This window comes from Phocoena phocoena, chromosome 1 (genome assembly GCF_963924675.1).
Source record: "Phocoena phocoena chromosome 1, mPhoPho1.1, whole genome shotgun sequence".
NCBI lineage: Eukaryota > Metazoa > Chordata > Mammalia > Artiodactyla > Phocoenidae > Phocoena > Phocoena phocoena.
In genome coordinates this window covers 9,199,435-9,227,432 of record NC_089219.1, presented here as the reverse complement: position 1 = coordinate 9,227,432, position 27,998 = coordinate 9,199,435, and the positions used below count along the sequence as shown (strand labels likewise).

General features: G+C 56.1%; 1 protein-coding gene across 2 annotated transcripts; it reads right to left on the bottom strand.

Annotated features, from left to right (window-relative positions):
• Positions 1 to 22: 22 nt before the first annotated feature.
• On the bottom strand, positions 23 to 27,120 carry PLOD1 (procollagen-lysine,2-oxoglutarate 5-dioxygenase 1). Of its 2 annotated transcripts, XM_065896220.1 has the most exons (21): positions 26,864 to 26,939; positions 26,746 to 26,763; positions 21,781 to 21,906; positions 20,026 to 20,117; positions 18,478 to 18,611; positions 17,852 to 18,015; positions 16,582 to 16,694; positions 14,725 to 14,788; positions 13,328 to 13,425; positions 12,378 to 12,479; positions 11,672 to 11,803; positions 10,068 to 10,189; positions 7,797 to 7,901; positions 7,242 to 7,367; positions 6,813 to 6,954; positions 6,093 to 6,206; positions 5,372 to 5,437; positions 4,618 to 4,722; positions 3,244 to 3,390; positions 2,351 to 2,476; positions 765 to 920 (listed from the first exon to the last, which is right to left on the bottom strand). In XM_065896220.1, exons 1-21 carry the CDS (start codon positions 26,937 to 26,939, stop codon positions 765 to 767), a joined length of 2,328 nt encoding a protein of 775 aa, XP_065752292.1. The 2 variants fall into 2 exon arrangements, with proteins under 2 accessions (XP_065752300.1, XP_065752292.1); XM_065896228.1 differs by lacking the exons at positions 21,781 to 21,906; positions 26,746 to 26,763 and having other exon boundaries at positions 23 to 920; positions 26,864 to 27,120.
• Between the last annotated feature and the right edge of the window lie 878 nt (positions 27,121 to 27,998).

The following is a 27,998-nucleotide window of genomic DNA, read 5'->3' as shown; positions in this document are numbered from 1 at the left end:
CCACCCCAGCATCTCCCACTCAGTGGTTTGAATGACCTTTAGTAGAAACTCTCCTGTTTCTGTCTGTCCCTCTCTGGAGGCATTCAGAACAGGGTGACGCAGTGCAGTGTCTGGACACACCACTCCCTGCTCTGCGCCCCCAGAAAAGGTCAAGTAGAGGATGGAGCTGTGGCATCCGTGCATTTCCTGTCTCCCAGGAGGTTTTCTGAGTCACCGTCTCCAAGGGACAGAGTTTTGCTCTCATGATAGGAGCCAGGGAGGATGGGGCTTCAGCAGTCCCACGGTCAGGGTGGGGACTTGAGTCTGATCCAGGTCTCGGTGTCAACCCTGAAGCTTGAAGCAGAAGTCCTCGGGGCTGCAGCTCTGCCGGGGAGAAGCTCTGGGGCATGGCTTCTCACCCCGAGAGTCTCTCTGGGCAGCTGGGTCAGCCCCTCTTCTGCTCAAGTGTTGCCCCTTGGAAGAAGCAGAGGAAGTGGGACTGGGTTTTTCAGGAAGAGGGATGGGAAAGGACGAGTTGCTACAAAGCAGTGAAAGTGAACAGTTTCTCCCGGGGCTGTGTCCAGAGCACCAGGAAAGTCCCAGCCAAGGAGGTGTGCTCTGCCTCTAGCCTGTGGCCCAGTGTCTCGGATGGCGGCTCCAAGAGCAATGAGAGGTCAGGAGCCTGGAGGCTGGATCTGGTTCCCTGGGACCCCGAGGTCCCAGAGGCTGCTGGGCAGCGGTTGTTGACAAAGAGGAAAAGGTCTGTGGTGGCCGGGCCGGGCCAATTAGGGATCGACGAAGGAGACTGCGATGTAGCGGGTGCCTTTGGTGGTGGGGAGCCCCTCGTGGTAGTGCGTGAGTCGCCCGGGGTGCATGAGAGTCCAGCCCTTCCGTGGGGCTCGGACGGAGCAGTTGTAGCGCAGGAACCGACAGCCTCCGCCCTGGGAGACAGGAGGTGTCAGTTCCCCAACAGGAAGCACCAGTTCCCCAATGGGACGCTGGGCCCTTCCCCTACTACCCCCATTCTCCCATCTGAGCCATCACAGCCAAGGGGTTCTCAGCACAGCCTGCCTGGGGATGTCTTGCAGAGCGATGGCCATGAGCTGCCTAAGGAAGACACTTAGCAAAGAGCAAGGGATCCAGAGCGCTGGCCTTGCAGGGAGGCAGCGCTGGGCAGCGCCAACTACCTCTGTGACCAACCTGAACCTCAGTTTCCCCTTCTGGAAAATGGGCATCAAACTGTACAGGGTGGTAAGAATTAAATGAGATGATACAAGTAAGAGCTTAGGGCTCAGTTTCTCAACCTCAGCACTACGGACATTTTGGGCCAGATAATTCTGCCCCCCGTTTTTTTTTTTTTTTTAATTGGGATAAATACACATAACATGAACTTTAGCACCATAATCATTTTTAAGTGTACAGTGGTATTAAGTACTTTCACACTGCTGTACAGCTATCACCACCATGGGCCAGATAATTCTTTCTTACGGGGGGTGTCCTGGGCATTCCTGGCCTCTACCCACCAGATGCCAGTAGCACCCCCATAGTTGTGACAACTTCAGGTATTACCAATGTCCCCCCCAGGGAGGGGGGCAACATCATCCCCTATGAGAACCTTGATACATTGTAAACTCTCAAAAAAATGATAGGTGTTTTTATGGGTGTCCTTCACAGTGCCTGCTCAGGACTGAGTCCCAAAAAGCTCTTAGAAAATAGTAGCTTAAGGAGTCAATGAATGAATGAATGGCTGGCTCCCTAGTTGATCACACCTAGAGGCCTTCCCTGGGGCCCTGAGGCCCTCAACTGCTCCTTCGAAACCCTCACGTCTTCCTGGTTTCCTCAGCCCTCCCCTCTGGCCTCTAGCTTGTGCCCCGCACCTGCACTAACTCTGTCCTGTCATTCCCAAAGCTGCATCTTACTTTCAAGAATGATGAAAACCCTAAGCTTTGGATTACTAATAGCTATCATTCCTTGAGTACTCATTATGGGTCCATGTAAGCAATTACCTGGATGAACTCATTTAATTCTCACCATTCTATGGGGGCCCCTCTGGGTTTTCCCATCTAAGACGTGAGGAAACTGAGATGCTAAGAAACGTGCCTGGTTATATGTTACAGAGAGCTGGTGAGGGGAGAGGCAGGACCCAGGTCCAGGCAGTCTGGTCCTGGTCCTCCTGTGCCGCTGCTCTATTATGTCTAAAGCCTTCTCCCTCCCACCAAATTGTGCTCTGAACCCACCCCTTCCAAGAAGCCGTCCCCATGGACCTGGAACCCTGTCTCTCGGGTTCCCTGGCACCGGCATACCCTGGGCCCCTCTGCCCGACCACACTGTGAGTACTCCCCAGCCAGCCCTCCCCCTGGCCCGCCCTCACCTCGTAATCCACCCCAGCCCGGTTCAGGGCAATGTTAATGGTGAAGGTGGAGGCGTCATGGTGTGGCATCAGGGAGGGCTGCTCGTCAGGCTTGTAGCGGACAACAAAGGCCAGGTCGAACTGGGCCTGCGTCGAGGAAGTGGGACAAGAGAAGTGGAGTTAGAGAGAGGCCCCGGAAGGCTGGGAAAGGCAGGGGTGCATAGACGGGACCCCTTATCCAATCGCTGGAACGTTGGCCGGGAGAGCAGGTCCGTTTATGCTGTGTTCTCCAGTGCGTGGCACAGAAAAGGTTCTCAGTTAAAATGTGGGGAGGAAGGGAAGGAAAAGAAGGAAAGGGAAGGAAGGGGAGGACATGGAGGAAAGGAGGGAAGAGAGGGAGAAAGAGAGGATGGAGAGGACAGGAGGGGAGAAAAAGAAGGGAGGAAATGAACTTAATCCTCACGACCCGTTCTGGCCGGTGATTCCTTGAGGGTAAGGCCCAGACACTCAAAGCAGGTATTTGGAGAAAACCATTTAAAGAGGAGGTGACTGAGAGAAGGAGTGCAAAAGCCAAAGAGACAGTCAAAAGACACATGACGGAGGAGCTGAAGGAATGGGCACACTGGCCAGCTAACTGGGGGCTTGTTTGGTGGGCTAGTATAGGAGTCACTGAGGCAGGATTTAAGTACACAGAGAAAGATGCAAAGGAGTGAGTCAGAGGCTAGAGGCCCAGTGGCCTTCCATTACCCTAGATGCCTCCCGGGGCCCTGCCTCACATCTGATGGGAGGAGACTTCATTCCTGGAGACCAAATATTCCATCACTTCTCCCCCGAGCCAGGAACACCCTCCTCCCCACAAGCCCTAGCCACTCCACCCCAAGCCCTCATCCTGGCTGCACCCCAGGCACGCCCACCCTGGTGTAGTAGCCCGGGTAGAGTTTCTCCGTCATGGGGGCGATGTACTCCACCAGGAACTTGTGCCACTCCCGCTCAAAGTTGATCTGGTTCATGTGGATGTCTATGGTCGGCACGTTTTCGTAGCCACCCTGGATGCGGTTGTCCTGGAAGTGACCAAGGAGAGTGTGGTAAGCAGAACTCTAAGATGGGCCCCCTGCCACCCCGCTGGAATTCCAGCCCCCTGGTGTACAGGCTCTGTCTAATCCCCTCCCTTTGACCTGTGAACCCGACGGGATAAGGTTAGGTTACAGGACAAAAGTGAAGGGGATGAGCAGATGTAATTAATGTAAGCAGTCTATTGACTTCGGGTTAATCAAAAAGGAACTCATCCCGGGTGGGCCCTTCAAGGAGGATCTTGAAGAGGGAGACTCTGTGTCCTACTGCCTGGAAGGAGCAAGCTGCCTGAAATTCTACAGCTGCAAAGAAATGAGTTCTGCCACATGAGCTTGGAAAAGGACCCCAGGCCTCAGATGAGACCCCAATCCCGGCTGATACCATGACTGCAGCCTTGTGAGGCCCTGAGCCGGACTCCTGACCCACAGAAACTGGGAGATAATAAATGGGTGTTGTTTTAAGCTGATAAACTTTGTGGTGATTTGTTACACAGCACAGGAAACAAAGGCAGAAGGCCACAGGTTAGCTGGGGCGCTAGCATCCCAGGGCTGGCCCGGTCAGTGGAGCACAAGGGTTCACCAGACCTCACACACGGGCTACGCGAGTTACTGGGTTCTGCAGGTGAGCTGTGCCACCAAGCATGTAGATTAGGCAGTAACCAGAACCGCTGCTTAGTCAAGCTGCCAGCCCAAAGGTTAGCTGGTCTCTGAGGCACAGAAGCCCAGGGGCTCATGTGCCTTTAAAAATGGTTCCTGAACTTTCCAAGATGGGTGCAGGTATGAATCCCTCCTTCAGGGAGTGCACAGCCTGTCACATCCACCATGCCCCTTGCTTCTGCTGTCTGGTGAACTTGGCACTGCTGTCGCTTCCTAATGCTTCTGCGTCCCACACTTGCTCACTCCTCCCCCATCTCCATCCACGCCTCATCTGGGGAAGGAAGCTACATCATTCTAATGAGAAACCAGGAACTGGAAAACCTGCCATTTAAGCTTAAGGTAGCTCAAAGTCACCCAGCGGCAGTGGCAGCTTGAGGACCAACACCCCATCCCATTTCTCAATCCCTCTACTCCTCAGTACCTGCAGGCCCCCCTGCCAGTGCCCCCATCTCCAAGAGTCCCAGAGAGCTTGGCTGGCTTGCCAGGAAAAGAGCCCAGAGGGCAGGCATGGCGGGAGGGGCGGCCCCCATCAGCCGCGGTCCAGGCGCCTGGGACCCCTACCTTGTTATCTCCCAGAGACCACTGGCCATAGTGCTCCATTTCTCCCACCAGCTCATCACAGGCCGTCTCCGTGAAGATGGGGAACCAGTAGACGTCCGGGCAAGGCTGGGGAGGGCGGGGACTCGGTCACAGGGTCCAGAGTGGCATCACCGCATTCTCCCCCTGCCCCCACGGCCCTCTGCAGAACCCACCGCAGGCAAGGCCCATCATGTGGTCTATGCCCGGTCCCACACACTCCAGTCTGTGGGCCCTCCATGTCCCCACCAGCGGCCCCAGGGAGCAGGGGCTCAGTGAGCTGCTGAAGGGAGAAGGAAGCAGAGCTCAGAGCTGGCCCTTCTCAGCCAAGAGCAGCCAGGGCCAGGGCCAGGAAAGGGACGTGCGTATCCCCAGTGCCCCCAGGGAGCAGAGGCCCGCAGGCTCCGGGAGAAGCAGAGAAGCATTTGTTTCTCATCCTAGGCCCACGGTCCACAGTTGAGACCACATTTGGGGATATTGTCTTCTTTCTTGTTCAGGCCAGGGAGGAAGCGTCAGGCACCCCCAGGCCCCTGCAGACTCCAGCTGGAAAGTGCCCGCAAGAGGAGGGGGCCCATCCCACTGTCCCTTCCCTCACCCCAAGCAGTGCCAGAGCATAGAAAGGTGCCTTCTCCCCGCCCAGGTCAGCCGGCTTTGTTCTTCTGCTGTCTGTCCCCCTCCCTGCAGCAGGTGCCGGATGTGAATCCAGCAGCTTTGTTCCCAAACGGCCTCCAGTCCTTACCATCTCCACCATCTTCCCTGCCAGGGCCTTGGTGTAGTTCTCGTGGATGTACTTCTCCTTCCAGTCCTGTGGGGAGCGGGAGAGGTGGGGTTCTCGGGCCTGCCTGGGCCAGCTCGGGTTCACCCCTTGTTCCACCGCATGCGCTGCTCCAAGATGGAGTTCTGCCCCGCAAGCCCCCTGGGGGGTGGAGCGGGGGGGGGTGGGGAGCCGGTATGTGTCTGTGGCATTGGGTCATGTGAGCTGATGGGCCCACAAGTGTGCCTGCAGGAGGGGGTGTCTGCATGTGCGTGTACACGTGTGTGTGTGTGTACAGGTCTGCCTGCAGGTATGTACATGTGCCCACATCAGCCACAAGCTTGCAACGTCTAGGGATGCTGTCATCACAACACCCTCAGAGGTGAGACAGGCTGGGACAGTACACCCATTTTAGAGCTAAGATAACCGAGGCCCCAAAGGTGGAGAGGCTCAACTAAGTCACAGCTGATGGACCACAAACCTCGGCCTCTGACTCCTGGTCCCTCCTCCACCAGACGGCGCTGCCTCTGGAGATATTCTCCTCTCCCCACTGAAATCCTGCCCAACAAGCCCCCTGGGGCAGAGGGAGGCGGCGGGGGTGGGGGGGTCCCAGCCAAGGTCAGGCTGTGAGAGGGAGGCTCCTCAGGCCACAGGATCACTGGGGTCTCCTCCGCTCCCACCCCTGCCCACCCACGAAGGGCCTCACCTCGGGGTTGCTGAACACCTCCCAGAGGTCGTTATGGAGGTGGGTGGTTTGGTAGCTGTCCAGGGACAGCAGGTGGCCGAAGGCGTGCCGGTTGGTCAGGAACAGGAACACATCCTGGGGAGAACGGGCCGGATGGAAGAGACCCTCCCTCTCCCCTGCACGCCCCCAGGGGTGGGGTGGGGGCACAACTACAGCCTCCTCTGCCCACCGAATTTGAGTTCACCTCATCTCCCCAGTGCCTGGATGAGGCCTGACACTGGGGATGCAATCAAGGAAGACTCCCTGGAGGACTGAACAGGAATGAAAGAATGAATGTGCAAAAGAAAAGGATGGTGTTCTGATCCTGGAGTTAGTTGTGGGCACAGGGGAAATATTACCCTGCCGTTATAGTCTTTAAAATAACCACATAATAATATTGGGTGGGGCATGGGGATAGGGTAAGGGCATCTCGGGCACATTACTTGGAGTAAAGGTGGGAAGTTTTAGGTAGAAAGTTTTCTTTAGGCTCTGTCGAAAATGCAAAGAAAACAGGTGTGAAAAAAATGATCCTGTAGATCCCGAGGACCAGCCCTCATGCCCGGGGCCCCAAGTGCCCCCACCAGGGCCTGGCAGCCTTGAAGCAGCCCTGCTGGGATCTCAGAAGCTGCAGGGCCTATGGTGACAAGGTGGCCCATCTTCCCTGTCAACAGGGCCTCTTCTGACTGCCCAGCCCGGGCTAACCTGCTGCCGGATGTTGGCACAGAAGGCCATGTCCGGGTCCAGCTTGCTGTGGTGGAATAGGTCCATCTCCTGCAGCTCAGCCCGCAGGGCACTGCCCTTGATCAGGTAGATGTTTGAGATGTAGGGCACGTTCCAGACGCCGCTAAAGTAAAGAAAGGAAGATGGAGGGGGCCACAGGCGATGGCGAGGGGTCACAGTCTGGGGGTCAGGGGGAGGAGGAAAGGGGCAGTCACAGGCTGGGAGGGCACGATGGTGGTGATTTGATTCCCCTACCCTGGGCACATGGGCCCAGGATAACAATCAGAAAGTCCTTCTGTGTGTCTGACTGCAGTCTTCCTTTCTTCAGTTAAACAGGAATTTGAGAGCAACAGGACAGGAATACTGGGGAGGGAAAGAGATGAGGGTGCCCCCCATCCTGCAGGTACTCACACACGCCGCCCCTGCACAATGTCCACGTAGTCCTCGGAGCGGGCGTAGTAGCCATCTGCACTCAGTGTCCCCCAGAAGTTCGACCACAGCCTCCCGTGGCGGGTCATTAACGGGGCGATGACATTCCTGGGGAAGGAAGCACCTCAGAGGGAGTCCCTCTGCCACGGGGAGGTTGGGGCAGACCCAGGTATGGGGAAGGGGAGGGAGAGTGCCTTCACCCTGCAAACACCTCCCTAGGGTAGGGCCTGGAGCTGGGTCTGGCCCATCTGGTGCCAGCTCCCTCCCACAGGGCAGCCAGGAAAGGCTGGGGGGGGGGTTGGGGGGATGGGAGTGGGGGGGTGAGGCTGGGGCTTGTGGCCGGGAGGTGGGGAACATCCTAGACCAAGGTAGCCAGGCTGGGAAAAGCCTGGGGTCATAGGTGAGGCCAAGGAGGGGGAGGAGGAGAAAGACAGGGGAGGGGCTCCCACCCCAGGCCCAGGCCCAGGCCCAGGGACATCGTGAGCCCTGGGTCCGAGGGCCTGCTTTTCCAGCAGGCACAGCCCACCCAAGCCTCACTTGTTCTGTTCGATTAGCAGCTGCAGGGTTTTGGGCTCGGTCAGGGCCACATCGGCATCTATGCTGAAGTAGTAGGTGCAGCCACGGTCCTGCCGGCACAAGTCCCTGCAGGGAGGGGGACACAGGGTCAGCGGGGACAGGGTTCTGGCGCCAGCCTCCCCACCCAGGATCCCAGAGCTACCCCCAGGCTGCAGTCGCCAACCATTGCCCATATCTACGATCACCAGGTACCAGCCAAGGGTCTTTAGGGAGCTCAGGCCGGCCCTGCTGCAGGTTGGGACCAGCCACCTCCAGGTCCCTCCCAACTCTGAGACCCAACCCCTGGGCTACAGAGCTGTCAAGACAAGGCCCAGAGCCTGGCAAGTGGTGTCTAGTGCCCTGAAAACCTTGCTACTGGCGAGAGCAGGCCCACAGACAGGTGCCTGTGGGTAAACTGTTTCTGCCTTTCTGGAGGAGAGTTTGACAACTTGTACCCAAAGCCTTAAAAACCTCATACTAAGTAAAGTAAGTCAGACAGAGAAAGACAAATGTGATATCACTTATGCATGGATTCTAAAAAAGTTAATACAAACCAACTTATTTACAAAACAGAAATAGACTCACAGACATAGAAAACAAACTTATGGTTACCAAAGGGGAAAGGGGAGGGGGAGAGATAGATTAGGAGTATGGGATTAACAGATACAAACCACTACATATAAAATAAAAAATAAGGATTTACTCTCCAGCACAGAGAACGATATTCGATATCTTATAATAACCTATAATGGAAAAGAATCTGAAGCTGTACACCTGAAATTAACACAATATTGTAAGTCAACAATAGTTACATTAAAAAAAAAAAATCTATGTTTTTTTTGTTTATCTGGTGCCGGGCTCAGCAAACTACGGGCCACAGTCCAAATCTAGCCCACTGCCTGGTTAGCTCATGAGCTAAGAACGGTTTGTTGTGTTTTTTTAATTTATTTTATTGAAGTATAGTTGATTTACAATGTTGTGTTAATTTCTGCTGTACGGCAAAGTGATTCAGTTATATATATATATATATATATATATATATATATATATACACACACACATTCTTTTTCATATTCTTTTCCATTATGGTTTATTGCAGGATATTGAATATAGTTCCCTGTGCTATACAGTAGGACCTTGTTGTTTTTGTTTGTTTGTTTTGCGGTAGGCGGCCCTCTCACTGTTGTGGCCTCTCCCGTTGCGGAGCACAGGCTCCGGATGCGCAGGCTCAGCGGGCATGGCTCACAGGCCCAGCCGCTCCGCGGCATGTGGGATCTTCCCGGACCGGGGCATGAACCCGTGTCCCCTGCATCGGCAGGCGGACTCTCAACCACTGCGCCACCAGGGAAGCCGCAGGCCCTTGTTTATCCATCTTATAGATAATAGCTTGCATCTGCTAATCCCAAACTCCCAATCCATCCCTCCCCACCCCATCCCACAACTCTGTAAGAACAGTTTTACATTTTTATTTATTTATTTTTTTTATTATTTTTTTTTTTTGCGGTACGCGGGCCTCTCACTGTTGTGGCCTCTCCCGCTGTGGAGCACAGGCTCCGGACGCGCAGGCCCAGCGGCCAAGGCTCACGGGCCCAGCCGCTCCGCGGCACGTGGGATCCTCCCGGACCAGGGCACGAACCCGTGTCCCCTGCATCGGCAGGTGGACTCTCAACCACTGCGCCACCAGGGAAGCCCCAGTTTTACATTTTTAAATGGTTGGGGAAAACAAAAATCAAAAGAAGTCATGTGAAAATCCTATGAAATTCAAATTTCAGTGTTGATAAATAAAAGGTTATTGGAGCACTGCCACGCTCATTCATGCTCCAATAGCCGGGCTGAGTGGTCACGGCTGAGCCCACAAAGCCAATTTACACAGATTTACTAGCTAGTCCTTTATAAAACATTTGCCAGTCTCGGATCTGGACTTTCTAATACTTTTATAGTCAACACAAATTACTTGTTTGTTTTAATGATAAAGGAAAAAAAAATCAGAGATTGTTTCTCTATTGTCAGCATTTATCTACTCTGGGCCTCCAGTCCTTCCTCTTTCTCTCATTTGCTTCCTGAATCCAATTGACAGTGCTCAGCCCCTCCCAGGAGCACCGAGGTTGGCTCAACTATTTCCCCGTTTGAGAGATGGGAACACTGAGGCCCAGAGAGGGGCAGGACTTGCTGGAGACCACACAGCCTTCTGAACCTGTCTCCCCGCCTGGTGCTCCTGATACTGCAGCCCCTCTGCCGCGACCCCCAACTCACACGCCCATGTTCCTGGCGTCCGCGTTTGCCACCCGCACCTCGGGGCCCAGCAGTTTCACAGACAGGTACTCGCTGCCATGCTCTGCCAGGAACTGTTCCACCTGAGTCTTATGTTGCTGCTCCTGGGGGTGAGGGGATGGAGGGTGAGGATGAGGCTTTACCCCAGGGACCACAGCACCTTCTGTTACTGCAGGCTGCTCTCCGTCATTCCTGGGGCATCCCTGGCCATCTGCTTTCCTATCCCCAGAACTCTGCCCACGCCAGACCTTCTGCCTGGAGTGCCCTTCCTGGCCATCCTTGGACCATCCTCCTCTGACCAGGCCAGGCCCACAGGCCTCTTAAGAGCCTCTGTCACCGGGACAGTGCCCCTCACCCCACAAGCCACACACCCATAGTCGCTGATTCTGCTGGGCCAGGGTGTGGCCCAGGGGGGTCTGCTTTGCTATAAAATGCTCCAGGCGATCTTCAAAGTGCACTCGGAAAAACAGTTTATACCTGGAGCCCCTGCACCGGGAAGCGGAAGGAGCAGGGTGTTTAGGAACAAACCCAGGGTTCAGAGAGAAACCCAGCTCTGCCCTGATTCGCTGCATGAACTTGGACAAGTCACTTCACCCGTCTCAGCTTCAGTTTCCTCCTCTGTAAAATGGGAGGGCGGTCATGCCTCCCTCACGGGGTCACTGCAAGGACTCAACAAGGCAGAGCACAAAGTAGGTCCTCAAAGACTGCCTGGAACAGTTCTCTTTTTCTATACAAAGTCACAGTTCATGCGTGTGAGGTTTGATGTCTCCAGGGAAGCTGGGAGCCTCCCAAGGGCAGGACCTACACCCTTGTCCCGTTTCCAGGTGGCACAGTTGAATGAATGTCTGTGACCCACGCAGAGCTGAGCTGAGTGGGGGACCACAGGTCCCTGGGGGTGGGGTGCAGACAGTCAGGGCCGAGAGGTCTCGGAAAGGGGTGGCCCTAGACGGGGCAGCTGAGAAGACTCTAGGGAAGGCAAGGAGGCTAAACAGCAGGTAGAATTTGGAGAGCGTATCTGGCTTCTCTCAGCAAAAGCTGAGAGGTGGGACTTTATCTGGCTGGGAAGGAGAGGCAGGCAAGGGAGGGAGCTAGCCCTGCGAGCCACAAAGTAGCAGGCCTCCAGGCCCTCCCCGATTCCTCAGAAGGTACTCAAAGAATGAAAACCAATTTGACCATCACCAGGTCAAATCAGGAAAGACAGCCTGGACCAGGAAGGGAAACAATGACAATGACATCAGCTGAGAGCACCTACTATGCAACTTGTTTAACGCTTGCAGGAATTCTATGTGGCCTGCTCTAACATTATCCCTATCTAATAGACCTAAGAGATGAGAAAACTGAAGCCCAGAGAGGTTGAATAACATGCCCAAGGTCACACAGCTAATATAAGCAATGACGTTGGGGTTCAAACCCGGCCAGTCTGACTCCAGAGTGAACCCAGCAACTGGGGATACAGCCCACTGCCCGCTTCCGTTTGGCCCAGACAACCCTCGTTCAGTCACTTCCTCAGCGGTCTCAGGGCGTCTTGTGAGGCTGAGCCCTTGACCCAAGCCACACGGCGACCCCACCAAGTGCCTGCTACTCACATGGCTGTGAATGAAAAGCCGCAGCCGTTTCCGGGGGTAGTGGAGGCGCAGGAGACGCTGGAAGAACAGGGACAGGAACGGCGTGGGCTGTTCGATGAACACACCAACCAGGACCGTGGGCAGAGCTTCATCCTGCATGGGGAGAGGGCGGCACAAGAGTCCGGCGATGTCCAGCCACTGCGCCACCGCTGAGCCCCGAGGATGGCCTGAGGGATCTGGAGCCACAGGCAGACGCTTGCGGACTTCGCAGGAAAGGGGCCTGGGACGGGGCGCTCCGAGCAGGATGTGCAGATGGCAGAGGCAGGGACTGGCAGGGAAACAGCAGGAGGCCGTGCCTGCCGGGGACGAGAGCAGCGTGAGCCCAGACTTGGAGCGAGGACAGGTTGACGGCACGCCGTCGGGAAGGCTTGGCTGGCATGGGGTCTGAGGTGGGCCTTAAATGAGGAGTGAGTTTCGTGGGATGGGGAGAAGGCTGCAGGAGTACCCGAAGGACCAGACAGAAGAAACCAGAACGTAGGCATCTGGGGGAAGCTGGAGCGTGTAGTCTGAGAAGGTTTCCAGGAGGAGGTGCATAGGTGAGGCGGGGGAGGATGGAACCCCAGACAGGGAGGTGACCCCTTTACCTCCCACCAAAGACAACAGAGTCTCCAGAATCCACCATCCTCCCCTCCCCGAGGGACGGAACCCCGGGGTCCAGCAGCCTCACCCCGATGCCCTTGAGGCTGCGCAGGCCCTCATCACACACAGCACATCCCGTCTCAAAGGTCCAGAAGCGTGGGATGTAGTTGCCCAGGTAGTTCAGCTGCAGCTGTGGGGAGACGAGGGGTCTGAGAGGAAACAGGCTCAGCCCCCCCCCGCCCCCTCCAACCAACAAGGCACATCTCCCTGGGCCCCTTGTGGGCCTGCACACCAGCCTCCCCTAAGGGGACAGAAATGTGGCTTTATTTGGGGTGGGACTTGGAGAGCATGTCCGTCCCCCTGGAGATCACCAAAGCTGCTCTGAGGGAGGGCCAAGGGAGGACTCAGTGCTCTGGTGCTTCTTCATCTTTGGATCTCCTGGGAGCTTGTAAAATGCAGATTCCTGAGCCCCACCCCTGCAGACATTCCAAATGAGCAGCTCTTGGGTGGCATCAGGAAATCTGCATTTGAACACCCTCTCCTTCCCCTCCGTCCACGTGATTCTGACGAGGGTGGTCAAGGACCACACTCCAAGAAATGTGCTGTGATCCAGGGGCCCGTTCCCCAGGGGCCAGTTGGGTCTGGCCTGCTCCCCCGCCCCTTCTGTAGCTCTGGGAGCACAGGGAACAGTCTGTCCTGTTCAGGGCTGGCGAGTCCTCAGGCCCTGCTACGAACATTCAATCGATGTTTGTTGAATGTAGAAACAAGCCTGCCCGGGAGTGGCAGAGTACAGATGACTCAGGGCAGCCCAGTCTGGGCCTGGATACGGACAGGAGCCTCCTTTGTGGTCCAGTAGAGATGGACAGGGCATCACCAACCACCACAGTAAGGAACTCAGATGTGAGGTCAGAGGCAATGAGTGGGTCCCAGGTGGGTGGCCCTGACCCCAAGGAGAAGCTGTGGTGTCACAGTGGGAGTACAATTGGGATTCTGGACACCCATCCCACTCTCCCCCCGGGAGCTGGGGCCCCTCCCTACCTTGGTAGGCCCATTGCCATGAATCAGGACTGGGAGGGTGTCATAAGCCAGGTTCCTTGCTCTCACTTGGCCCATTTCAAACTTGAGCACCACCTCATCTGTGGGGGCAGAAAGCAGAGACCTGTCCAGCATCAGGCCCACAGGCCAAGCTCCAGGGCTGACAGGATGGGCTAGAATCCGAAGCCTCCCCCAGTGAGGCCCTGGGCTAGTCACTTCACCTCTCTGAGCCTCAGTTTCCTCATCTGTAAAATGGGGGTTAGAGTGGGAGGATTCCGTGTCCTGCGATTACTTAGCACCACGCCTGGCACGTGGTAAGCGTGGAATCCATGGCAACCCCTACTGTTTGTTGTGATTACTTACTAGAGCCAGAAGCAGAGGATGGGAGCAAGCAAAGACCTGGAACATCCCAGCTCCAGGTGCAGTTCAACCAGCAGGGAGGCCTGGGTCGGGCAGGGACAGATCCTGTCCCGGTGGAGAAAGCCCCTGCCATAGGGTCCCAATACCCTAGCTCTGACCTGGTCAGTCTGCACGTAAGACAGCGGGTAGGACGCTGCCTTGCCTGACAGTTATAAAAGGCAGAAGGGCCTTTTCCCAGAGGCCTGAGAAGATGCCGGGCTGGGAGGCCTTTTGTGGTAGGTGATCATGTGATGGGAGCCCCTCTGTGCAAGCTCCCGATCCACCTAAGAGGTGGTCTGGACCCAGCTTCTTAACATACGTTCACAAACTCCCGGAACCCACAGGCCAAAGCGTGCAATGCTTCTGCACCTCCCTGGGAGGGGAGCCGGAGCTCTCCTCAGATTCTCAAAGGGGTCCATTTACCCCATTAAATCACCAATCAGTGATCTGGTCCAAATTCTCTTTTCTAAGCATGGGAAAACTGAGGCCTGAGGGGTGTGTGTGTGTGTCTTGCCTGAGGTCACCCAGCAAGGTAGTGGCAGAGCAATGTCATCACCAGCCACCGGCATTTGTGGTTTCAAGGGCCAAGTGGCCTCTCTGCTTCCGAAGTCATCCATCAACTCCCTGCCCCCAGCGCAGGCAGTCTTCACCTGCGAGGTGGGAGGGCAGGGGAAGGAGGCGAAGCAGGCTCACTTCTAAAGACCAGTCATGCAGGGCAGGGATCAGTTACCCGCTGAGTGCAACACCCAGCTCCTCCCAGGCTGAGCCCTGGTGTCCGGCAGGCTCTCTGGAATGACCTCTTAGCCCTCCTTTCACCACCCCTAGAGAGACACAGCTCCGCCCCCAGAGGACATCCAGGTGGTCTCTGGGGACCTGGGGATGAGGTGGGCGACATCCCCGCACAACAACCCAAGAGGAACCTCCTCGGCTCGGGCCCTGCCTGGAATCCTCATCTCCTTACCACTCCTCTCAGGATCCCCCTTCCTGTCAGGGTTGCTCACCCAAGGCTCCATCCAGATTCTGGAAGATACGGCAACGGTGGTCCAGGGTGATATTGATCCCCTCCTGCAGGAAAGAGGGCACCAGGCTGCAGCAGGGACAGGCCCTGGCAGAGGACAAGGCTCCATCACCCAGTGTGGGGAATCTGTCCTCCCACTTCTGCCACTTCCTTTCCCCACACCCACTTTGCCCTGTCACATCAGGGCAGCTGGGAGCCTTGGGAAGGCCAGCCAGTGGCCAAGACCCTGGGATCTACTAGTCTAGTGGCTCTATTCACAGAGAACCAGGGACTCTCAGAACTGGAAGGAATCCAAGGAAACAGCTGGTTCAACTACAACAACAACCATAGTACTAACAAATGCTTGTTTAGCACTTTACTATGTGCCAATCACATCCTAAGTATTATATGTACATTAATTTAATCCACACAACACCCTTGAAGATCCCACATGTCGCGGAGCAACTAAGCCCGTGCGCCACAACTACTGAGCCTGCGCTCTAGAGCCCACAAGCCACAACTACTGAGCCCGCGTGCCACAACTACTGGAGCCCACGTGCCTAGAGCCCGTGCTCCACAATAAGAGAAGCCACGGCAATGAGAAGCCCGCGCACCGCAACGAAGGGTCGCCCCCGCTCGCCGCAACTAGAGAAAGCCCGCGCGCAGCAGCGAAGACCCAACGCAGCCAAATAAGTAAGTAAATAAATAAATAAAAATTTTAAAAAACAAACAAACAAGGCACAGAGAGGTTGGATAACTTGCTCAAGGTCACACACTTAGTAATTGGCTAAGCTGGCATCTGAGCCTGGCAGCCTGGCCCTGAGGTCCACGTTCACTGCATAATGCTGCCTCTTTGAGATCTGACTGTGTCTCATGGAGCCCTAGGCCAGGCCAAGTGACACTCTAGGCTCAGCCTTCATCCCACAGAGAACAGCTCCACTGTTTTGTTTTAGGCCATGGGTTTCTGCTAGCAATGGAGGTTTCTGGAGGCAAAGGGGAAGGAGGAGGAAGGACTGAGCTAACTAAAGATCAAGTTCATAGTTTCCACTGCACAAGTCCAATTGCTTCATTTCATTATTTCATGGATAACCAAAATCGAGGCCCAAAGAGGGAAAGTGAGTTACCCTACATCACGCAGCCCAGAAAAAACAGGGGTTGGGCGGGTAAGCAGGGAAGAATCCAGGAATACTGACACCCCTCAAGGGCTCCCTAAATTTCCTGCCTGCCCAGAGGACACCGGCTGGCTTTGGGGCTACATTGGCCCAGTTCTACTGCCTCCATTCCCCTCAATGATCTCTGCTTTTCTTTTTTTGGCCTTGCCACGTGGCTTGAGGAATCTTAGTTCCCCAACCAGGGATTGAACCCGCACCCTCGGCAATGAAAGTTCAGAGTCCTAACCCCTGGACCACCAGGGAATTCCCCAATGATCCCTGCCTTGAGACAGGCTGAGAGGCCTAGCTTCTGGGGCCCTGGTCCAGCCAAGATCATATCAGCCCCCTAGAAACCCTCCAGGTAGGGTTGGGCAGGGGCAGCTCAGCCTGTCAGTTCCTTTCATGACCATCCTCACCACCTGACATGAGGCTGTAAATTCCTTGTGTCCCCAGCTTGAAGGTCCACGAGGGCAGAGACCCCAACTGTCTTGTTCATTGCCATATCCCTGCCCTACACCTGACAGTGTCTCACACACCACAGGCACTCAATAAATACCTGCTGAAAAAATGAGTGAATTGAAGAATAGATAAATGGAGTGTCAATGCCCAACCCAGGGGGTCAGACCTGGGGGGCAGGGGCCGCTCCCAGTGCCGCCTGGTCTGGGGGAATCCAGCGTCAAGATCCCACAGTCCCACCCACTGCCTCTTACCCTCTTCTCCGGGTCCAAGAAGATCTTGGTGTAAAAGAGCTGGTCACTGTCACTGTCCTGACCCTCCCACTCAGCCACCAGTTTGCTGAGGTTGGGGGCATAACCAATGAAGCCTGGGGGTGGGGGACACACAGAGACAGACACTTAGCTTCCGGCCTCTAAGCCAGGGGCCTCTTCCCAGCCTCCCCTCTCATCCACCTCCCTCTTCCTTACCCATAAGCCCCGCCTCCTCTCAGAAGCCCTCCTGGATTGAGAAGAGGTGATGTCTACAGGTTGGAAACAGCCTGCCAGTTAATGCCACTTGGTGACAAGTTCCCACTGAGCCCAGAGAGAAAAATCAGTGCTGTCCATTAAGCTGTACCAGCTCAGGTCCTGGGCACCACACAGGTGGTGAATAAATGAATTAGACCAGAAGCCCAGGAGAGCAGGGCTGGTGGGGCATAGGCTTGGAGCCCCTTTTGTCTGAGAAGTTATCTGAGAAACTTGACCCAGAGAAGGGCAGAGGCTGAGCCAAGGTCACACAGTATAGGAGGGCTTAGAGGGTAAGGCCCACACAGCCCCCAGGCTACAGTGCAGACTGGTGAGAAGGGAAGAGAAAAAGGAGAAGGTGGGCAGCCAGGGAGGGCCCTGCCCTAGGGGACACCTCTACCCCTGGGCCAGGGCCAGGCCATCTGGACTGTGCTAACTCTCTTGGCCAATGGGGAAACGTGGTCCCTGGGGGTGGATCCCCCTTCCGTGGCTGGACAGAGGAATCCAGAATAAAATATGGATTTTATTCTCCGTGCAGTAGGAAGTCACTGAGTGACGTGTGCAGACTCGCATTCGGCTGCTGGGTGGAGGATGGACTGGAAGGGGCGAGGGTAGAGGCTGGCAGAGCAGTTAGGAGACCACTGCCTATGCCAGGGGCCCCATGAGGCAGCGGCAAGGGGCGTGGACATGAGAGGGCAGATTCCAGGGATCTTTTGAACTGGAAGTGGTGTGACCTGCTGATGGACTAAGGTGCGGGAAGGCAAGGGAGGAATCAGGGGTGACTCCCGACTCCCTGTTTTGCCCTGTGCAGATGGGGGGCTATTGAATGAGACAAGGAAGATTGCAGAGAAGCTGATTTAAGGGTTAAAAAATCAGGAGTGCTACTGAGGTCATTCTGCATTCAGGACCCGTGAGCCATCCGCATGGGATGTCAAGCCAGGGGGGATCCGCACCCAGGCAGCAGACGGACCCCTCTGGAGCCTGCCCAGCCTGCCACACACTCCGCACCCGGGCCCCTCACCTCCAGAGCCCAGGAACCTCTTGCCGTCAGATACCACCGGGTACTTGGCCTCCAGCCTGCGGTCCGGGTAGATGAGCTCCTCGGCAGAGAAGACTACCTGGCTCCTGGCCTGCCGGAACTTCTTCAGGAGCTCTCGGGGCCCCGAGGCAAACACCACATCGTAGCTATGGCCAGAGCCGGGAGAAGACAGGGCAGGGCAGAGGTGAACAGGGAGGAGAAGGGGCGGGGGAGAGCGGGGCGGGGGAGAGGGAGGCAGGGGCTCAGGAGGGTACAGGCAGGAGGAGACCAGGGATCAAGGCTCCCCCCCTCCTCCCACACCAGCCCCAGGCCACGTCTGGCAAATAGATCTGCTCTGTTGCCTTTGTCCCTGCCCACCACGTTTCCACTCCCTTCCTGGGCAGAGACGTGGTTCCCATAATCTGTGCCCATCTCACACTCAAAGCATAGCTCACCATACCTGGGCAGGTCCCCCCACCCATCTTTTCACCAAGAGTGGACATGGGTCTTTTCTGGGGTTCACAGACCCCTTAAAACTGCAGGCAACCTTAGCTAGAGTAACCCCCCTCATCCCTGATGTCCTGGCAGGACCTCATTCTAGAATATTCCTCTACCTCTCAGCTGCCTACCTGTCTGTGAAGAGAATGACCAGGTTCTCCTTGTCTGCGTGCTTCTCCAGGGCTTTCTTCAGTAGTCGAACCTTCAGCCCTCCACCTGCCGACATCTCCTTCTCCCCATGCCAGTCCTCCCCCAGCCCCAGCGCCTGCAGAGAAAGCCCCTTAACATGAGCTTTTGGTAAAGAAAAGATCTGGCCAGCTCAATTTCCAACCCCACCTGGGCAGTGCACATCTGTGCTTCTGTCTGTGTCCAGCATCTCCTCCCCTCCCCGTGGGAAACCATTCTAAGACATCTGTGGGGCTGAGCAGGCTCCTGGTGTGGTCATGTGACCATGGCTGGCCAATCAGAGTCTCCCATCTCTCCCAGAGCCATGAGTTTGAGCATGTAGCCCAAGTAGGGCCTATCAGAGTCTTCCCTGGGACTGTTCTGTTAAAAGTAAGGAAAGGTTGTCTTGTTCTGCTGAGGTTGTGAAGCTGGGGCATGTGGGTCTATGGCTGGTGGTCATCCTGCTACCGTGTAGAGAGAGCATGTCTGCAAATGAAAACAAACAGGGCCTAGAGATGGAAAGACAAGGCCCTTACCATGCTGCTTGAACTCCTAGATCCAGCTATGCCTGAAGCAACCCGCCGCCTCAGGCCCCATTTATGTAAACTAATACACTTTCTTATAATGAATTTTTAAAAATTTATTTATTTTATTTATTTATTTTTGGCTGCATTGGGTCTTTGTTCCTGCACACGGGCTTTCTCTAGTTGTGGTGAGCAGGGGCTACTCTTCGTTGTGGTGCGCGGGCTTCTCATTGCAGTGGCTTCTCTTGTTGCGAAGCATGGGCTCTAGGTGCGCAGGCTCCAGTAGTTGTGGCACGTGGGCTTAGTTGCTCCTCGGCATGTGGGATCTTCCTGGACTAGGGCTCGAACCCCTGTCCCCTCCACTGGCAGGCAAATTCTTAACCACTGCGCCACCAGGGAAGCCACAAACTAATACACTTTCTTTCTGGCTTAAAGCCACTACACTGCAAGCTGTGTAGGCAGTGCCCTGGTCTGTCTCGTCCATCATTCTGTCCCCAGTGCCGACCACGGCACCTGACACAAGGAGGCACTCAGCACACTCAGTGAAATGGAGGAATCTCTCCCTGTGGGGCTCAGCCCCACAGACTGCATGCACAGGACATGAAATCCATGCCACCAATGGACATGGCGTTAGCTTGTGTTTCTTTACAGCAGTGTTTATACAGGTAAGATATCCAGACAAGGGCATCCCCAAATCACCTGGGAGGCCTTGTGGAAATGCTGATCCCCAGGCCCTACCCTCTAAACTAGCCACAGGTCCCCAGGTGAGTCTTATGCACTAACATGAGTACGCCCACATACCTCTCGAGTCTCACCTTCCACACACCCTCTGTCTCCAGCACCTCCTAGACTTTGCTTATGTTCTTCCCATCTTACTTTTCCAGAAGATTTCCCTTTGGGCCCAAGTCAGTTTGGGAAAGGCAGACATCCAGCTCCTGGACTCTCCCACCACCCCTCGGCTATCTCTGCCCCACCTGGGGAGCCCCTTACCTGGATCTTGTAGTTGAAGAACTGAGCTGAGCGCTTGAAGCGTCGGAACCCCTCGGTCTCCTTTGTGGCCACCGTGAGGACCAAAAGGTTGTCTAGGGACAGAGAAGGGAATGAAGGATGAAGAGAGGTGACAGCAGGAATGGATGACCGTGCCCAGCGGGATGTGTCAAATCCCACAGGACGTATCTTCATGTCAACCCATTATAGACAAGGGCCCAGGGCCCAGATAGGAAGAGACACACCTAAGATCACTCAGCTGGTTAATGACAGAGCTGGGACATAACCTGGGTCTCCCAATTCTCCTTCAGGGCTCCGTTCATCTGGTAACTGACCAATGTGGCAGGAAGTACCCAGAGCAGAGGTGTCTACACCTTGCATTGTGAGACTGGGTCTCTCTGGATTTAGGAGCAGAGGAAAGGATTTGCTCTGAATGCTGAACAACAGGAGGACCTCTCTGGCCGATATCAGACATTAGCCTGGCAACAATCACAGCTCTCCATGCCTGCACTCAGGGCAGACATTGCTAATCAATCCCAACAGACTTTCTTGCTGAGCCTCACTTGGCCTTGGATTCTCCCAACACTGTGAGAACCAATAAGAGCTGGCCTGCAGTGGAAACTGACTTGAAATCCTGGCCTTTGGCCAGAGCGGCTATGCTACCTTTTTAACGAGGGACCTCTCTGGGCTCTGTAGTGTGGCTTCACCTCTGCAACAGAACCTGCTGAAAACACTCCCAGATGCCATTTCTGGGAGCCGTGAAGAAGCACCTCCCAGACCATACTTTGAGGCTGTGTTCTACGAGAAGTGAAGGCTCTGGGAGTCCCCTGGTGGCCTAGTGGTTAGGATTTCGGGCTTTCACTGCTGAGGCCCTGGTTCAATCCCTGGTCGGGGACCTGAAATCCCACATGCCACGCTGCACAGGAGAAACAAACAAAGAAATTCCCTGTAGCTGGCCTGGTTAGGCTCCTAGCTCTGCTCCTTACCAACTGTGTGACCTCGGGAAAGTCCTTGACCCTTCTGAGCTGGTTTCCCCCTTGTAAAATAGGGATAGTAGTAGTACCTACTTCCCAGGGCTGCTGGACTAATTAAATGAGATCAGGCCTGTAAAATCCTTGTTGGGATACTGGCACACACTAAGCTATTATTGGTGCTTATTACTGAGAGGCAAACGCCTTGCTCTGGCACTCAAGGCCCCCATTGATTGGCCTGGTGACACACTCATTCCCTCCATTGAGTGGGCCCTCCTCCTGGCTGGGCTCCTCCCTCCTGCTAGGGCTCCCTCTCTCTGCTCTTTCTCTAACCTTCCTCCAGGTCCCAGGGCCAGCGATACTTCTTCCCTGCCACCACCTCTATGAAGCCTTCTTGGATTTCTCCTGACCTCTCTCTGGGCAGAGGGCAGGACCCCACTTTGCAGTGCCCATCATTGTTTCACTAGGTGAGCCTTGCTTCCCTGGGGTCCAGGTCTTAACGCTTTTCTGGGTGAACAGACTCACCAAGTGGCCAGGCCAGCACAGGCAGGTAAGGCCCTCCCACCTCGACCTCCCCAGGAAGTCAGGAGGAGCCTGGGCTAAAAGAACAAAGGAGTCCAGCCTGACAGAGCTGGCTGAGCCGAGGGGCAGGCTGCTGGTCCCAGAGCAAGGGGTTGGTGCCAGGTGGCCCAGCCAGGACTGGCAAGAATCTGCTGCGGGTGGGTCCAGAGACCTGGGGCAGAAGCGGGTGGATTCATTAGGCCGATATGGAGAGGGGAGACCTCACCATCTGACCCTGGGGTCCAGGAAAGAGGGGTGCTGCTCACACTTGGGGAAGGGCTCTCCCCAGCTCCTGCCAGGATGGTTAAGTCTGCCCTCAGGCAAACAGAGCCAGAGCCCCAGCTCTGAGGCCCTCTTGTCGACAACAGGGGCTGCTGGGGACAGGAAGAGTGTCACATTTCATGGATGGAAAAAGCCAGCGTGTGTATCTATGTGAGATTCTGGATTCTCCATTGGACCAGGGCTCCTGAAGTCAGGAAGTGGGGGAGGGGAAGTGAGGAACCCAAGACTCAGACACCGTAACCTGCCCAAGGGAGCCACGAAGTGGCAGCACCATGATTTGGACACAGATACCCGGACCCAGAATCCCCTCTCTTCACCTCTGCATGCACCGCTCAGGCCTGGGACGTGGCCAGGCATCCATCTCCAACCGTCTAATGAGACTGTCCAGCTCAGGCCATGCTGGACCCTCCCCACATGCCCAGCCTGTCTCCACTCAGTTTTCCTGCCAGGTGCTCGCAATGGTGCCTTAACAAATCCTGGGTTCCTTGGGCAACACAACGCCCACTCTCCTGGCCAAGGACCCCACAAAATCCCCCAGTGCAGAGGGCCCCAAACCTGCCTGCATATTGGCATCACAAGGGAGGCTGTGAAATCCACATTCTTGGGCCCCAGGACCACAGATCTGAGATGGACCCAGGAGTCTGGATTTGTCCTACATTCCCCTGGTGATTTCTGATGTCAGCCACGTTTAGAAACCGCTGGTCCAACCCATCCCTTGGTCCTCTGACTCTGGGCTCCAGTGCAGGGGCCTGGGAGGTGGTTCACAGCAAGAGAACTCAAGGCAGGCCCCTTCCCTAAGGGACCCTGGCATCACCCCTCAACACCCCCAAGAAACTGCGTCGCTGAACCCAGCCGGCACCCCATTCCTTTGTCCTGCCTGCAAGCTTGCTCCTTCCCCTGAAAAGGCCCCAGGCCACTTCCTCCAGGAAGCCCTCCTCAATCTCATCCCCTTACCCAGTCAGTCCTCGGCCCGTGAAGTCTCCGTGTGCACAGTAGGTGAAGTACCGGTACAAACCTCCTCCTCCCTTTGCCAGGCCAGGCCCACGTCTCTATTTCCTTGGTGTCCCTCCCCCTCCCCAGGACTCGGAGTGAGTGTGACTTGGGCCTCAGGTGCAGTGTCTGGCCTTCAGGAGCCCTGTGGAGATGACTAGTAAGCGCTAGCACTGTTGAGCCTTTTCTAGATGCCATGCACCTTGTGAAGCGTGTTACATTCATTATCAAATTTAACCATCAACACCCTGTGCGGTAGGGGATATTTCTACCCCCCCTTCTACAGGTGAGGAAACTGAGGCACAGAGCGGCTATATAACCTCGAGGTCACAGGACCTCGAAGTGAGACGGAAACGAGCTGGAATTCCAAATGCCCATGCCCTTCACCACACTGTTTCCCTGTCCAACATCCCGGAATGCTGGGAATCCCAGCTGTAGACTGAATCCAGCATTTCCAGCCACCTTCTCTCAGGCCTCCCCAGTGTGGGCACCCGCTCCAGTCACTGGATGAGGCCTCTTCCCAACTCACCGCACATCCAGAGCTCTGGGCAGCCTACAGGGTGACAACGTGGCCCAGGGCCCCGCCCACCTGCTTCTGTCTGGCCCAGCCAGCCGCCTTGGGCTGAGGCCAGGGCCCACATGAGGCCCGACATACAGGGCTCTTGGTCCCCCTGACCCGCTGCTCAAAGTCCAGCAGTGGTTTCCCCAGATGGATGACCCATGATCCAGGGTCAGCAGAGACAAACCAGAGAGCAGAGTAGAGTGGCAAACTGCCACAGATTGCTGGGACAGTAACTTAGCCTCTCTGTGCCTCTGTTTTCTCATCTGTAAAATGGGAGTAATAACAATAGTACCAGGGAATTCTTTGGCGGTCCAGGAGTGGTTAGGACTCTGCGCTTTTACTGACAAGGGCCCGGGTTCAATCCCTGGTCAGGGAACTAAAGTGCTGCTCTGGGGGGCAGGGATGGAGAGGAGCTGCCTTCCTGAGAGTGAGAATGACGGGGAGTGGGGGGGCGGGGCACGGGGGCCTTGCGGGGAGTGCAGACATCTCTCTGGGATCCTAAGAGAAGGCTGAGGACTCAGGCCCTATTCGGCTGTGCTCCTTCAGATGCCACCTCCTCTCCCCAAGCAGTGCCGGTCCAGGCAAGGGGGTGGATGGTCAGCGTGTGGCCTTGGCTCCCAAGGCACAGTACGGTCATGACACACCCAGTCTGCTCTCTGGGGAGGCGGGAATGAATGAAGCTCCTCTCCCATCCCCCACACCCACCTGGGGCTGGAACAGAAGCCAGGAGATGGGGATTCCCAGGGCTGGAGCCAGCCCTGCCTCTTCCCCAGGTCTGGCCTCCCACTCATTTCCTCCACCTCAGGGCTCCTGAGACTCCCCCACCCCGACACACACACAGCCAGCTGGGTCTGCCTGCTTCTCCATTTCCTGCGGCAGAACAGCACGACCTGAAGCTCCGACCCAAGCCCAGCTGGCATCCCGGGAGTCTCAGGTCTCAGCGGCCATCAGGCTCGGGCTGCTCCTTCCCTCTCCGTGGCCAGATGAAGGCCTGCAGGGAAAGGCATGGGCCCAGGGAGAGAGGGGGTCTCAGCCAGAAGCAACTACAAAAAGAAGGACGGGGGCTTCCCTGGTGGCACAGTGGTTGGGAGTCCTCCTGCCGATGCAGGGGACGCGGGTTCGTGCCCTGGTCCGGGAGGATCCCGCGTGCCGCGGAGCGGCTGGGCCCGTGAGCCGTGGCCACTGGGCCTGCGCGTCCGGAGCCTGTGCTCCGCAACGGGAGAGGCCACAACAGTGAGAGGCCCGCATACCGCAAAAAAAAAAAAAAAAAAAGAAGAAGGACGGACCATGTTGCTCCTGGACTCTCCCACCCCCTCAGCTCTGTGCAAATTTGCTTGTTTGGATGCCGCTTTGTTGAAGGCCTTTTTCTTTCCCCCACATCAGTCTGGGGCCCCCCCAGCGCAGGGCACTGTCTCCTCCCTCAGGCACAGGGCTCTCTGGGAGCAGAGGGCTGTGTCTCCCCCATCAGACTGGGCGTCCACTGGGGTGAGGAGCTCTGTGTCCTCCCTCAGATTGGGAGCACGCTGAAAGGGACAACTGTCCCTCTTTCTATCCGTGTATCTCCCGGCAACACCTGCCCCCCCATCTGGAGCTGGGGGTCAGCAGGAATGAGCAGAGGCTCTGAGTCCCAGTCAATGATGCCACTTCCAATCAGCTGTGGCAACCTGAGACCAGGTGTTTAACCGTTTAGGGTCTCAGTCTTCCTATCTGTAAAATGAGGCCAATGATTCCTTATGTATCAAAAGGCTCTGAATGGAGCAAGGGAAGCACAGGGCCTCAAACTTGAGAGCGGCCTGACTTTCGCCACATGCCTGGGGACCCGCTTACTATCTACTAGGTGCTTTACCTGGATTATCTCAGCAACACCCTGAATCCTGTACCCTATGTGGGGGCTGCCTTGTGTCTACTTTGTCCCCTCCCATCACCTGCTAGGGGTCAGGGCACCTGAAGCCTTGTCATCAATTTGGTCCCTCCAACTCATCTCCCAGGCTTCATCACCTCCCTGGGCAGCTGGAGTTTTTCTCCTGGGATGGTCTGGGGTGGAGGGAGCCTTACATCAGCAAAAGCAGAGGGAAGAGAGGCCCAGGGGGAAAAAAAGCCAGCAACTGGACCCAGGCCACAGGACCTCTGCACACACCACCAGCCCAGCCCTGTGATTAGCACCTCCCTCACTGTATTTTTTGACCTGTCTTACTGCCCTGCTGGGATACTCCAGGAAAGCTGGCAGCGCTGGGCCAAGAAAGAAAATGCCTTTATGGGCTGGGCATTGAGCTGAACTCTCACCAACAGGCCTCATCCCACGGAATCCTTGTCAAGTGCTCTAGGACGCAGGTATCATCACACCTGTTTTGCAGGCTAGAACAGCAAGCCTCGTGGAGATTAAGCACCACTGTTTTACCACGGGAGACGCGTGGCCTTGGGCAGAACCTGGCACAAAGGAAGTATTCAAGAAATGGTGGTTCCCAGCCCTTTTCCTGGCCCAAGGGTCTGCTAAACTACCATCCTGCCCCACTCTGGTTCCCAGTTTCCCTAGAAGAGTGGACCAAGGGGAACGGGGGATGATGGAGGGTGTGGTCAGTCTGGCTCTGCTTCGCTGGGACTGCCAGTGGTCTGTGTCCTCCCGGGGCTCTCAGATGCTGACTGGGCGGCCCTGCAGGTGGTCCAGGGAGGGCTGGGGAGGAGAGTAGCACCCGCTCAGGATAGTGGGACACGCTTTGAAATCCAATCTGCCTTGGGGTTGTAGAAAAAGCACTAGACCCGGAGTCCAGCAGATCTGAGACCCACCGCTCCAAAGTTGGATCCCCTGGGCAGTCACTACACCTGTCTGGGCCTCAGTTTCCTCATGTGCAACCCGGAGAGAGTAAGACCCACCTGGGAGGGGCAGAGCAGACCACTGAGGACACGGGTGAAAGTACAAACGGCTCTGTGATGTGAGCCACCCCTCCTGTCGCCCACCCCGCCCAGGTAACCCGCACTCCATAGTTATGAGGCCTAGGTGTGAAGCCTGATTTCAAAGCCCACAAGCGGTGTGACCTCGGGCAAGTGAATCAACTCTGGAGCCTCAGTTTTCCCAGCTAGAAAATGGAAATGACAGAAGGATGCACTTCCGAAGGTTAGGGTCCTGCTTAATCGACGTCTGACTCATAGCCAGTGCCCCACAAACGTAGTTATCGTCCTTATTATTATGAGTGCTATTATTATTTGCCCCTCTGGGTAATGAACGGGACTTGGGCCGTTCCTCCCCTCCAGCTGCCCGAAAGTGGGAAACGCAACCCTAAGAGGGGAAGTGCCTTGTCCAAGTCACCACTGAGTCAGTGGACAACTGGCCTGAACCCAGAACCCCTCGGAAGCCCAGGCCTCCCCTACAGGCCGGTCCTAACGGAGGCAGCCCCCAGACCAGCCCACCTGCCCCCATCCCCCCCACCCCACCTCCGGCCCTGGATCCCCCCTCCCGCCCCCGGCCCGGAGCCCTCACCCTCCGGCTTGGCATCACCCTTCGTTTCGACAAGGAGCAGCCAGCCCAGCGGGGCCAGGAGCAGCTGGAGCCGCATGGTCCGTGTCTGGGAACGTCCGGCGTGTCCAGCGCCGCTCGCTCGCAGGCTGGAAACTTCCCGACGGGGTCGGCGATCCCGCTGCCACGCACTGGGCCCGCCCCGGGGGCGGTGTCGCGCCGTGCTGCCGGGGGGAAGGGTTTCCTGCAGACTCGCCCGAACCCGCCGCCTCTCCGAGTCCGGGCAGCTCCCTGCGGGCCCGTCCCTGCGGCTCCCGGGTCCTTCCGCCGCCGGCCTCCTCCCTCCCGTCTCCCGCGGGCTTCACTCCGACCGGAAAGAGGAGGGGAGACGGGGGCGAGGCAACAATTTCTATACCCCGGACCCCGCGCCAAGCCTTGATGGTATTAATAAACGTGAGCCTCGGTTTCCTCTCTGGAAAGTGGGGTTTACAATGGTATCTATGCGTTGGGCCTTGCACAGGTTAATGACATTGTTACCTGCAGTGCCCTTAGAACAGCCCCTCGATAAGCCCTCAGTAAATCTCAGCTATTCAGATTTCATTCGCCCTTGTCCAAAGCCCTGGGCGTGAGGGTCTGAGCCTGGAGCGGGCGAGGCCTGGCAGGAATGTGTTCAGAGGCATCCACACGCCTGCCAAGACCCTCCTGGCTGCTTGCAAGTGCATCACCGCCCCGCAAAAAGGGACTCACTTAATCTGCCTTTTTGTCCCTGGGAGGCAAAGGGAACCTCTGAGACGAGGAAGGTCTTGTTCCTGAGGTCACATTGTTGAATGAATGGATGAATGAATGAATGAGAGAGAGAGAGAAGAAAGTGAGGGAGGGAGGGAAGGAGGGATGAAGGAAGGAAGGAAGGAAGGAAGAAGTTGTTTAGGGTCTCTTCACAGATGTGGGTCTTCAAAACACAACTCAAGCGTTTCTAGAACAAGGGTTCCTGGAGCAGATGTCAGCTAGAGGCAGCCATCTCTGGGAAAACAACAACAATTTTCATCCTTGGAAGAGACCCTCAAAGGGAGATCCTTTCCAGCAGGTTAGGCTCCAGAGGAGTGGGGAGTGGGTACAACCCTGGGTGGGCAGGGAGTTCCCTACCCACAGGGGGAAAGGG

Excerpts from the sequence above, each read along its gene's own strand:
- PLOD1 (XM_065896220.1), bottom strand. The coding sequence starts at position 26,939 with ATGCGGCTCCAGCTGCTCCTGGCCCCGCTGGGCTGGCTGCTCCTTGTC. Across the intron at positions 5,438-6,092 it reads AGGTGTTCAGCAACCCCGAG|GACTGGAAGGAGAAGTACAT; the intron begins GTGAGGCCCTTC and ends CGCTCCCCACAG. Across the intron at positions 3,391-4,617 it reads GGTCTCTGGGAGATAACAAG|GACAACCGCATCCAGGGTGG; the intron begins GTAGGGGTCCCA and ends GGTCACTTCCAG.